The sequence below is a fragment of the Lepidochelys kempii genome, chromosome 16, assembly GCF_965140265.1.
Source record: "Lepidochelys kempii isolate rLepKem1 chromosome 16, rLepKem1.hap2, whole genome shotgun sequence".
NCBI lineage: Eukaryota > Metazoa > Chordata > Testudines > Cheloniidae > Lepidochelys > Lepidochelys kempii.
The window spans coordinates 26,187,161-26,200,088 of NC_133271.1; the positions used below are offsets into that span (position 1 = coordinate 26,187,161).

Genomic DNA, 12,928 nt, shown 5'->3' on the forward strand with positions numbered 1-12,928 from the left:
TGAAAAACAAAAGCTCATTGTTGATTTATTTTTAATTCTCTTTGAATCACTTGTTGGGGCATGTGAGGTTGGGTTTGTAAAAGCAGAGCTGTATCATTAGCATTTAGTGTAAATTAGCTGATGTCAAAACCCTGTTTCAAGTAACAAAAATGACACAGATCTTATCTTCAGACTAATGTATAATATTAATATTTCACTGTAACCTTTAATGCATTACGAAGTGGAATGTGAGGACAATGAAGTCACTTGTCACTTACAAAATTGAGCTTTTGAAATGTCACATCATATCATCAGCTACTGATCCATGAGTTACACAGTCACATTTCTACATAGCCTGGAAGAATCCACATATATTTATACTTTTGACTGAAAAAAAATACACAATTTAGACTGAAGGCAACATTGTATTGGCAAACAACACTAAAAATTGTTGAATTAGTTTAGAAAGGATATTTTAGTTATCTGAGTACAAAGCATAAAAAGTAAAGAAAAGGTTTGGGGAAAAGTAATCTTTAAGAGTAATTTTTCTCCATTCTTTTAGGTAAATGTTTTATATTCTACCATTTATTTTTTGTATTGATTCCAAAGCTAACATTTTTACAAACTATTATTGAAGTGCATGCTAGAGAGACTTTACTTCTGTTAGATACTGCATGTAAACAAAGTATACATAATTTGTTTAATATTGTTTTAAAAGCTAGTAATGAAAAATGTGCACATTTGAATTTGCATCAACTTTAAAGCACTTGGTATATAACAGAGGTATTGTAAATCTTAAATTTCAGTGCAAGAAAATGATTCTATCAAAAATCATACTCAGGGTATGTGTACACTGCATGCTTCTTTCGGCAATGTGCGGTGCACATACCTGTGTAGCCCTGCAAGCATAGATATAAGTAGCCGTGTAATTGCTGAGGCATGGCTTAGGCAACTAAAGACACTTGAAGGGTAAGGCATGAGCTTGAGTATCCTACATGGTTCTCTATTTGCCCAAGATGTGCCTCCCTGTCTACACTGCTATTTTAAGCAACGTGGTTTCCTGCTGCTTCTCACCTGCCGGAGCCTTTCCCAGCTGCCTTCCTCTGCCAGAGCCTTTCACTAACGTGTAGCTACATACCACAGTGTGGACATGGTGTGCTGTTCACTGCAACATGTAGCTACACTTAACATCACATGCCACTGCCAGTGATGTAGTATAGTGCAGACACAGACTTAGTGCGAAAATTAGGAAGCCAGTATGTGTAAAATTTGCCTAAAGTAATTAGACATGATGAATATTCATTAGAAAGCAATTATCAATCCTATGTAATGAGATTTTGCCCTCAAGCTTTTGAATATCCTAGGATCGTAAACAAAACTACAACAGCTAGTTAAATTACAGCACCACACAAATCAGCACCTTATTCTACATGTTGTAAAACAAGACACTAACCATGCAGTGACACATAAACCAAGTAAAAACTTTTAAAGACTACTTAAAATGATCTAAATATTAGTATAACTAACTAACAGCTAAAAACAATTACTAGAAAACAGGAGAAACTCGTAAAAAAAAGCGCCAATAAAGATTCTGAGCATGGAGGAAACATCCCTATGTAGGCAGCTAGCCAGGGAAAGGAAGGAATGGAGGCATTTGTGGGCTGCACAGCTTACCCTTACATCGGCTTTGACCTCTCAGAACCACAATGGGGTATTTGTGAGGTCCCAATGGGCTCTGTTATCATAGAAGGTTCTCAAAGCTCAAGAGCACCATTGCATGGGCATGAGTATGCAAGCACTCTACCAACAGGAATATGGAGAAGCTACCTTGAAAAAATGTGTAATGTACTATAACTTCATGCCAGGCATTAAAGCCCCACCACATAATTTCATTAAATTTTCTCTTTGATTCAGATTAAAAAAAAAAAGCCAGACCCAATTCAAAAATAATACTGCATTAGTGTGGTATTAATTATAAAAGCCGAAACAATAATGGGAAGAGAATGCTGCATCACATCTCATGGTAGATAGTGTTAATTTAAAACATCATAGCCACTGACATCAATTGAGTGAAACATACTGAGGAAGCATTGTCACCAGGACAAAACTGACTAACCTATGTCACCAACTGACTTCCGATAATATATTCACACCTATACAAGAGAATATGGAAATACTGAGGAGAGAGATTACACCACCATGCAGAGCTTATACCACTATGTTAATTTTACACAATTTATATACTCTAGCATTTAGGCACCATTCATCATCATCCTCATCATCATGTTCCTATTATGCCTCTGGCATTTAGGGCAGTGACTAAGCTCCTCGACCCCTATCTGTTTCTGGCAAGTCTTTCAAATGGTTCCCCAGCTGTGCTGCAGGCTTTTCAGCTCAGCTTCCACAGCTCTTTGCTATGTTGTTTTTGCACAGCCTCGTTTTCACTTGCCTTCAGGTGTCCATCTTGTTGCTATTTTGGTGATGGAATCAGTTTTCATCTGAAGTACATGGCCAATCCACCTCCAACGCCTATTGGCAATGACGGTGCTCATATCTTCTTGGTTGTGTGAATAGGTCTTGGTTTGAGATTGTTCTGGGCCAAAAGATATGGAGGATTTTTCCGAGGTAGGTTGTATGAAATGAAGAAAGGTTGGACAGGTCATACTTTCTTATTCCCCAGAATTCTGCACTAAAAAGTAGTGTTGAAAGTACTGATAAATCTTGAGTTTGGTTTTGGTATTGTATTTTGATGATTTCCAGACTGTATTTAAGCTGAAGGTGTTCCTGGCTTAATTGATTCAGTTCCGGATGTCCTGGCACGTTCCACCATCCTGGCTGATGGGGCTGTCCAAGTACTTGAATTATTCTACACTGGTGAGAACATGATCCTCTATCCGTAGTGGTGATGACGAGGCAATATTAAAGGTCATGATAATGCCTCTTGGCATGTCTTCTGTGTACGCTGCATTACCCAGTCGATGGCAATTTGAAGAGGATAGCAGATATGACACACCCCTGATGTACTCCTATTTTGACTTCAAAACTGAGCTCACTGTGATCAACACTGCCTGTAAAATTGGAATAGAAGCTTTTGATGATGTTCATTATATGGAGAAGGATTCCATATGCCCACAGAATGCGCCATAGGCTGGTCCTGTGAAAGCTATCAAAAGCCTTCTCAAAGTCAATTAAGTTTATGTAGAGTTGTCGTTGCCATTCTAAGCATTGTGCTATTATGTTTCATAAAGTGAAAATCTGGTCTGTGCATCCACGCCCTTAAAAAAAAAAAAAACAGCTTGCTCTTTTCTGAGATCTCTGTCAACTGCCTCTGATAGATGGTGGACTGTGATCTTACACAATACCTGGCTTGGCCCAGATAAAAGTGATATCACACCAGTTATTACAATCACTACAAGCTCTTTTCTTAGGCACTATTACATTAATTTAAAGGTATATCAAAAGTCCCACAATAAAGAGGAACAAAACTCTTAGACACACCATTCAGTAAAGCTGGAAAAGCCCAACAGCTCTGCAACAAGAGGAAAAACCCTATAGCTCTGCTTTCCAGCAGACACAGATATGATCATTCCACAACAGCAGCGTAAGAGAGGAAGGGATAAAAAACTGCACAGACACAACACACACTGACCACATTCTGCATTTTTACTCAGTGAGCTGTTTTAACAAAGGTGTCTAAATGAGGCATTAAGCTAGTGTGTTTGGTTTTTAACTAACAGAGAAAGTTTGTCTATTAATAAATACTTTGAAAATAGAAGGCAGGAAAAATTAAACATATTGCTGATGTAATAAATATTTGGAAGATAACAATGACCAATTTTCAGCAACACCAGCGACCCTACTGTTTTCAATCAGAAAGTGATGACTCATCCATGGCATGATAACTCAAGAGAATTGTATTTCTTGTTATGGAGTGCCACAGAGGAGCATGGTAGCTGGTTGTTTCCATTAAGAGTTTTGTATAAGGTAGGTGTATCAGTGAACCATAAAAACTACACATCAGCACAGTGGGGTTGGTTCTGTCAGAAGCATCTGCAAGGAGACAGGCTGGAAATATCAAAGTATTCCATGTAGACTTCTCAATTGGTTCCCGGCCAATGAGAGCTGCGGAACCAGTGTGCAGGGCAAGGCAGCGCACAGAGCTGCCTAGCTGCACCTCTGCTTAGGAACAGCAGGGACAGGTCGCTGCTTCTCTGGAGCCACCCAAAGTGAGCGCCCCCCAGATCCAACACCCCAAAACCCTTCCTCTGCCCCAACCGCTTTACCCAAGCCCCCTCCCGTGTCCCAACCCCCAGCCCCACACCCAAACTCCCTCCCTCTTAGTTAACCAGAATCACTTACAGGCACCCCCCATTCCTCCAACATGCTGGATAAAAAAGCTTTTACTGTAATAAAGCAAATGCACAGCACAATTTCTGACTTGCCTTTACCTTGAGATGATTATGGACAGAACTGGCAGGCTCTCAGCTCATAGAGAGGGACAGAATTTGCTATTTATGCCAGAACAGCGTTTCTTCTCTGCACAAATAGTTGCTTAAAGCTGGAAATATCCTGGTTGTGGATAAATTAACCTCAATGAAAAGTAACCAGGTGGCGGACTTTTAGGAATTAGACTCAATTTGTGAATTTCTCCAAGAACCACCAGGCTGCTTACTTTGGCCATATTTTCTATATTTATACTGCCTGCATTACAGTGAATAGGTATAGGTATAATAGGTATTAGGGCAGGACTGTAAGGGCAAGCTGTGCTGGAGCTTCGAATACTGGCTAGAAGATATACTCCACTTCCTCTCTCTTTCAGTTACAACTTGTAAACACAAAGAGGTCTTTGCTATATGCACACACTCAGTTTTATGCATTCTAGATTAATTTTGTCTTTGTATGAGGAATTAGATCACAAAATGAATAGTTAAAATTCAGCTTGTGAATACTCAGTAAAATTCACAGTTCAGCATTTGCCAGTTGAAAAAAAAAAAACCAAAAAACCCATGCAAAATTGCAATAAACTTTCCACAGGTTTAATGACAAACAATTCACACGTAATAATTAATAGGTTAGATCTCAGCACTCAATTACCACCAAATCTTATTTAACTTGCCAATATTAAGAGCTCTTCAATCATAATATGAATTTCAGGAGACATTGTAGCACAGGATATTTCATTCCACTTTTAAGGTTTTTGCTTATTCTTCTCTACTTTACTTGATATTACATTTAAATCACAAGTGTTAAACAAATTAATTGCCAACAGTTCCTTTTTTAAAAAACAAGACACTGACTATACTTTGAGACTTCTCAGAGTTTGGTAAGTTTCCAGTTACAAGGTCTTGGCTTCTGCTGAGCACAGTTTGAAATAAAATAATGCAGCTTGTTCCTACTGCTGGATCATGCAGAGCCAAGTGTGCAGGCAAGGAATCACTGGCTCTCACCCAAGACTTCAAACCTGTATTAAACTGTCACTCCAATCTCAATGCAGTTTATATATATAGTTGTAAGATACAAATGTATAGTAAGGCTAACTCTCACCCTGAAGAGCCAGATATGCTTTTATCTTGGACAGAGGCAAAGAAAGACAAATAGGAGAAAGATGATAAGGAAGGAAAACACAAGCCTACTTGTGAAAGAGCTTATTAAGGAAAGCAAAGTGACAGGTAAGTAATGCTTCTTTCCAGCCTACCTTACGAAGGGGTGGATCATGCCAACCAAGCACACAGGCTCTATAGTTGGGAGAACCTTACCTTACCTTGATGCTGCCCCATCCCGCTTCCAAATTTATAATACTACATTTAATTCCCTTTTTCCTGAACCAAACAAATCACTCAACCCCACCTCCTCCATGCCCACACAAACTGATTTACATCCTAGACCTGGGTCTGTAGCTTCGTTCACTCTGACTCTAAAGCAAAACCACAATGCTGGGTGTATATAAAAGCACACTGAAGAATACACTGCATAGGTCTGTCTATCTAACAGTTTTCTAAAATGTCCATCATCGTAGTATTTAAGTGCTACTGGTTCTTTAGGGTTTTGGTCACAAGAGTCTAAAGTTGTTAGAATGTCCCATAGATTATACTGAAACTCCTGATCTCATCTTCCTTTCTTAACTAGATAGATTATTATTTCTAGCTGGAGATGGAATACAAGTCGGGTTTATTCTCTCTCCCTCTCCCTCCCAATACGTACATGTTATTCTTTTATGGTTTTGGTATGTATTGTTTCAGCAGTATTTTCTGGCAGTCTATGATGCAGTTATAATCTTATACAATCAAAATCAGACCTTTAAAAGGCCAGATGATACCATACAAATGGAAATAAGTGCTCTAACTTTAGAAAGAGCCTTTCAAGTATTTAGTCTACAGCATTAGAAGGCAACGTTTAGTTAACCACCCTCTGTTTATCATTCATAACGGAAAACAATCAATACCCATTTACAGAGCAAACAGAATGAAAACTTAACATTTTCTTTTATACATAAAATCACGATCTTATTGACTGATAAAACTTCAAATGCATAATGCTAAACTTTGAACTAAGTCAGGCTAGGTTTTTGGTATTGATATGCAGCCATTTTTAGAAGAGACAGCACTTTGGAGTGCTCAGCAGCTTTCATCTTTCAGATGCTTGATGGAACCTAAGTAGCATTAAGCCTACATCTTATCAAACAAAATTGCGAAAAATGTGGTTCTCTAACGTGTTAGAGCTCACCATCTGGGTTCATCAAGAGAAGGTCACCAGAAGTTCTGCCTGAAAGAATCATTTATCTATTTTTCTTTCAAATAAGCATATGAAAAAGGGTTTTACTAACATGGTATAAATATTATACAGCATCTGTATCAAGAGAAAAACTTTTTCATTCAAACACTTGAGAGGCCCGAGAACCTCAAAAAAGTCATCTTTGCTATGGGATTTTCCACAGCCCAAGCACAGTCAAACATTTATTGTTTTTTTATATATACGCACCTGATTTCACACAGACATTTTTTAGCCAGAAATCAGGTATGTTGAATACATCCTGACAGCATACATTTACTTCTCTCTTCTGCAATTCCCTGCTTCTGTCTGCTTATGCGAATGTACATAATGATTGTATGGCTATTAATGATTCCAGTGATTTGCGATTATTTCTCAGTATGCCTACAGTGCCTCATCTCTGCATACAGTGTCCTTTTAAGTAGGGAAGAACTCAGAAGACTGGCCCTTTGTCATATTCATTTATACAATAAATCCAACTTTAATACAATATTCCTGCCACCCTACAAACAGTTTTAAATCTGTGTTTACGCAAATTCTAGGTATCCCAGATGATCTCCAGCATGACTGGCACTTTTTAAAATGAATTGTCAAGAGAATATTCTGAAATTTACTTACAGTGCTCAGTTTACTACAGCAGATGAGGATGCGACGTTCATATAGCATACTAGCGTAGAGATGCAGCATGTTGTTGACATCGACGGCTACAAAATACTCTGTCAGATTTCTCTAGGAAGAAAGATGAGAGAGTTTTTGAGAAAAACTTTACAAATACAAATATCTTCAAGATAGAAGAGAACCTTAACTTCATCCTTCAATCAAACTGCCACCAGAAAGTGACCTACAGGAAGAAAGCAATACGTCAGCTCAAGACTGGTGTGATTTTGCTGCTACAGCCTGTGCTTAGTTTTGTTATTTTTTAATTAATGCTCCCAAATGCTCAGATTTCAGAAAGTTACACAGCTTAGTGTGATTTCACTCTCAACTCCTGCAACTTAAATATGGAATGAGGAAAATTTTTTGTGAGGAAAATAGGTTCTCTTATGCACACAAAATATATTCCAGAAATCTGACAGTAGCCACAAATTACAGCTACTGGAGATTTCTTATTCAGCTAACTGAAATCAGCTGACTATGTAAAAATCTGCTAATGGCACAATTTACTCCAGAGCAACCGTGAAAATAGGGAATATACCAGAAGCGTTTAAAATACAATCCAAAAAAATGATTAGGTAGTATTTTGTGAACATTAATACTCTCATCACCCTGGGAAGGAGAATCAGAAAGCATCCCTATACTAGAGATTGGAAAACTGAAGCAAAGGAGAGGGGAAGCATCTTTTGCAAGACTATAGAGCATGTCCATCTAAGAGACAGAATTAGAACTCAAATATCCATTTTCCAGTCTAATGCTCAGCCTATGTATTTATTTTGGCTTATACTACAATGAAAAAGCAACCTATCCAACCTCTGCATGCTCATTAAAAACGTAACATACAGAGTGAAACTTTAGATACACCTCTCACACAAACACAAAAAAGGAGGGCAGAGCCAGGGCTCCTTGGTCACTACCGCTCCACTGCCATGTCTATTGCTGAATGTAGAGGGAATGGCAGAAGGAGAAGTTACTCACCTTGTGCAATAAATGGAGTTCTTCGAGATGTTTGTCCCTACTAGTGGTCCACGTTGGGGTACTAGCACCCCAGGCGCCTTTGATCGGAGATTTTTTGGTAGTAGTGCCCATTCAGCCCAAGCATGCACCCTACATAATCTTATGCTCTGTACCAAGGATATATAGGGCTGCGTGAGCAAACTGCCCTCAGTTCCTTCTCCACTGCAAAGTCCCACAAGAAGAAACTCTGAACCAGAGAGGAAGGAGTGCTAGCAGTGCATCATCTGTAGTGGGCCACATCTCGGAGAACTCCAGTTATTGCACAGAATGAGTAACCTCTCCTTCTTCAAGTAGTGTCCCTATAGGAGCTCCACTTCAGGTGACTTAGAGCAGTATGCTCAACCTAAGGAGGCAGCTTTGGATCAGAGTCCAATACTGAAGACAAAACAGCATTCCCAAGGGCAGCATTTGATCTAGAAAAATGAACCATTGCACAGTGCTTGGAAAAGATGTGTATGGATGTCCAAGCTGCAGCGCTTCATGTCTCCACAATGGGAACATTTTTGAGTTAAGTCATCAAGGTAGACAGAAATCTTGTGGAATAGACTAATACCCTAAGAGGAAATTGAATATCAGCAGATTTGTAACAAGAAATAATACATCCAGAAATCTACCTAAAGAGGCTCTGGGTGCAAATTGTGGACTCTTTGGACCTGTCAGCGGTTGACATAAACAGTCTTAGAGATTTTATAAATCACCTGGTTCCGTCCAAATAAAAGGTTAACTCCTTCTTGACATCTATTGTGAGGAAGGTATCCTCTCTGGTCTGATGTGGTTTTGGGAAGAAAACCAAGAAATGAATGACTTGATTGATGTGAAATTCAGACGATACATTAGGTAGAAATTTAGGATGCAGATGTAATGAAACTTTTTCCTTGAAAAACAATGTAAAAGCAGGGTCCGCCATTAAAGCTCCCATTTCTCTGACTCTTCAAGAAGTGATGACCACCAAGAAAGCCATTTTCATGGATAGGTGAAGAAGTGAACAGGTGCCCAACGGTTCAAAAGGAGGTTTCATAAGACACTTAATTACAAAGTTTAAATCCTAAATGTGAAAAAAAAGGTTCCTCAACTCCTTACTGAATCTCGCCATGGTGGGATGAGCAAACACTGAAAGTCCCTCAACTGGGGAATGAAAGGCTGTTATAGCTAGGGCCCTACCAAATTCACAGTCCATTTTTGTCTATTTCAAGGTCATAGGATTTTAAAAATAGCAAATTTCATGATGTCAATTGATTAAATCTTAAATTTCATGGTGTTGTAATTGTAGGGGTCCTGACCCAAAAAGGAGTTGGGGGGGGGGTCACAAAGTTATTGTGGGGGCGGGGAGAGGGTTGTGGTACTGCTACACTTACTTCTGCACTGCTGCCGGCGGTGGTACTGTCTTGAGAGCTGGGCAGCTGGAGAGCGGCGGCTGCTGGCCGGGAGCCCAGCTCTGAAGGCAGAGTCACCGCCAGCTCAATGCAGGAGTAAGGATGGCATGGTGTGGTATTGTCACCCTTACTTCTGCGCTGCTGACTGCAGAGCTGAACCCTTGGTCAGCAGCCACCACTCTCTGGCCACCCAGCTCTGAAGGCAGTGCAGAAGTAAGGGTGGCCTCCTAAAATAATGTTGTGACCCCCTGTAACTCACTTTTGGGTCAGAACCCCCAATTTGAGAAACACTGGTCTCACCCACGAAATCTGCATACCATAGGGTAAAAGCACACAAAAGACCAGATTTCATGGTCCGTGACGCATTTTTCATGGCCGTGAATTTGGTAATGCCCTTATTATAGCCACCAAGTGAACCCTGATGGAACTCTACATAATCCTGACTTTTTTGATACTAGCAGATAGTCAAGGATCATTGAGAGTGAAGAATGCATGGATGAAAGATGTTGATGGTCACACCAGTGGTGAAACCTTTTTCTTTTCTGCAAGTAAGAATTAGGCGTAGATGCTTCCATACTATTTAATAACACCTACTGAACAGGAAGTCTCTATCCCCAAGAACCATCAAGTAACCAAGCCCAATTCCCAGGATGGGATGGACAGTTCAACCGGCATCTTGAGAGAGAAGACTGGGATTGGACAGAAAACTCATTCCCAGACAAATGGCAAGGTAAATCAGGCAACGATACCAGGCTTGTCTGGGCCACACTGGAACTATTAATATAATCTTGGCTTTGTCCTATTTGATCCTGTTTACCACCTTCAATATTAGGAGAGTGGATGGAAATGCATAGAGAAGTTTCCTTGTCTATGGAATCAGGAAAGCATCTCCCCAAGAGTAAGGGCCAAACCCTCTCTCAAGCAAAATTGTTTGCACTTCCTGCTAATAATGGTGGCAAAGAGATCCACTTCTGGAAATCCCCAAGTCAGAAAAACATTATTGAGAGTCAGAGAGTCCAGCTCCCATTCATAATCATGGGAGAAGTGTCTGCTGAGATTGTTAGCTATGGAGTTTTGTAGTCTGGAACGTAAGCTGCTGAAGTGAGGGTGTGATTGGCTATACGCCAGTTCAATAACTTTATTGCTTCAGTAGAAAGGGCATCTCCGTGGGTCTATTGATGTAGAAAATACAGACTATGTTGTTCTGTCACGTCCAGACGTTTTTGATCCTTTTCATAAGGTGTAACTTAGCACGGTGCTGTCCACCCCAGTCATTCACTGCTTTCACAACTAGAGAATAAGAAGGATGGGAAAATAAAAATTCAGAGTCCTTAGCTGGGACATAATATTTTTTACTGGAATGCTTGGAAGTTGGTGGTATTGTTACCAGGGTCTGCCAGATGGTCTTAGCAGGGTCCAACAGAGCCATGTTGATTGGAAAGGCAACATGAGCAGAGGCTGTCCATTGCAGAATATACAGGAGCTTATGGTGAGACTCTCTGATCACCTCTAATGGGATCTGTGAAGAGACTTCAATATGTTTCATTATGTCTTGGAACTGTATGATATCATCAGCCAGAGAAGGTGAAGGAGCACAACTGTCTCATCTAGAGAAGATATTTGTTTGTGGAGTAGCCTCCTGCTCTTTAAAGGATTCCAACACCTGACGTAATGGAGGGAGTATAAATAGGTGAAGAGAATATCTCCTTCTTGGTCTCCACATCAAAAAGTGTAGGAGCTTGTGAAAATTGCTGTCTATTGCAGCCCAAGAATCCCAGCAAGGCCACTGAGAAAGTCCATAAGGCATGGGAGGCATCCCATCCAATGCTGCTTGAACTAGTGCATAGGGGCACGAGTTCATCCCAGAAGTGGCTCCCCTCTTTCACCAAAAGTGGCAGGAGGAAAGTCCCTTGGATGGTGAATAGGGGAATCCTGCACTGATATTTGGGAATTGAAAGAGAAACCCTCCCTGTCTAAAGGAGGAGCTCTACCCATCTCAGAGGGTGCTGGAGAACAGAACAGTACCAGGAAATAGTTCAGTCTTGGTGACCACGTCACTCTCAGTACCAAGAGGCATTCAGACTCTGGCTCATCAGAAACAAGGAAGTCTTCGGAGTATCTGAATTTCTGTGGCACCGTGTGGGGTTGAGTTTGTACAGGGAAAGGTTCCACAGCCAGTACCAAGGACATAGACTGCTCTGGTCTTGTCTGATGGAAGTATACAGTACCAACAAAGATGGCTGGGGAAGAACAAAGACAGTATGAGAAGCATGGCATCTCTCCCATTCCGAGGACATGTTGGTGGCCAGTTTATATATAGAAGATACCAAAAGAGTTGTAGGTACTGCCCTTTTAGAAGCAGAGTGCTTAGACTCCTTCGCTATAGTGTCCTCCTCCTGTGGTATGGAGGAGGGTCTCGGTACTAAGGCATTTGATGCCTTTCATCTTAGATGAGCTCAGAGCCCCAGGTGTAAGGTTCATATCAACGGAGCCTGGAGTACCCAGTGCAGAACACAAGGTCTCCAATGTGGACTTACTTTGAGGAGACTGAGGCTTTCCTGAAGTGGACTCTTTAAGAGGAGAATGAGTCCTCCAAGGCTCTCTCCTGAGCAGATCTGGGAGAACATGCAGATGTCAACAGGGCATTATGCTAACTCAGACGCCAACATCCAGCCAGAATCTCCTGGCCTCAATCTGAGGCTGGATAGCGAGAATGCTCCATCATTAAGAGTCTACGTTTTATCTCCTAGTTCTGCTTTTGAATGCTGAACAGACAGAACACTTTTGAGAAATGTGTGTTTCTCCCAAGCAGCAGATACACCAGGAATGCCCCTCACTGACCGGGATAGCTTCCTAGCAAGCAAGGCAACATTTGAAACCCAGAGATCCTCGCCTACCTTGGGACAATGGGGATCACAAAAGAAAAGAGCACCACCAGGAGGGAAGGGATTACCAAAACAAACTCCTGCTACAATCAAAACAAAGTATAGAATTAATTTAAGTATAAGGAAAAGGAAAAAAAATTAGAGTAAGGCATAACCTTTGTATAGCGAAGCAGGCAGACTAGCGCTTCATCTCAGGCTGCGGTGGTTGAGAAGAAACTGAGGGCCCTTCGCCTGCACAGCTCCACAGATCCT

The 12,928-nt window shown here is 40.7% G+C and overlaps 1 protein-coding gene across 5 annotated transcripts in view; it reads right to left on the reverse strand.

Annotated features, from left to right (window-relative positions):
• Positions 1–12,928, reverse strand: part of DENND1A (DENN domain containing 1A) — a 381,020-nt gene that overhangs the window by 182,401 nt on the left and 185,691 nt on the right. For all 5 annotated transcript variants that reach the window (XM_073313958.1, XM_073313955.1, XM_073313954.1 and 2 more), the window contains one exon: positions 7,366–7,476. In XM_073313958.1, coding sequence (XP_073170059.1) covers positions 7,366–7,476 — 111 coding nt within the window. The remainder of the gene's footprint in view (positions 1–7,365; positions 7,477–12,928) is intronic.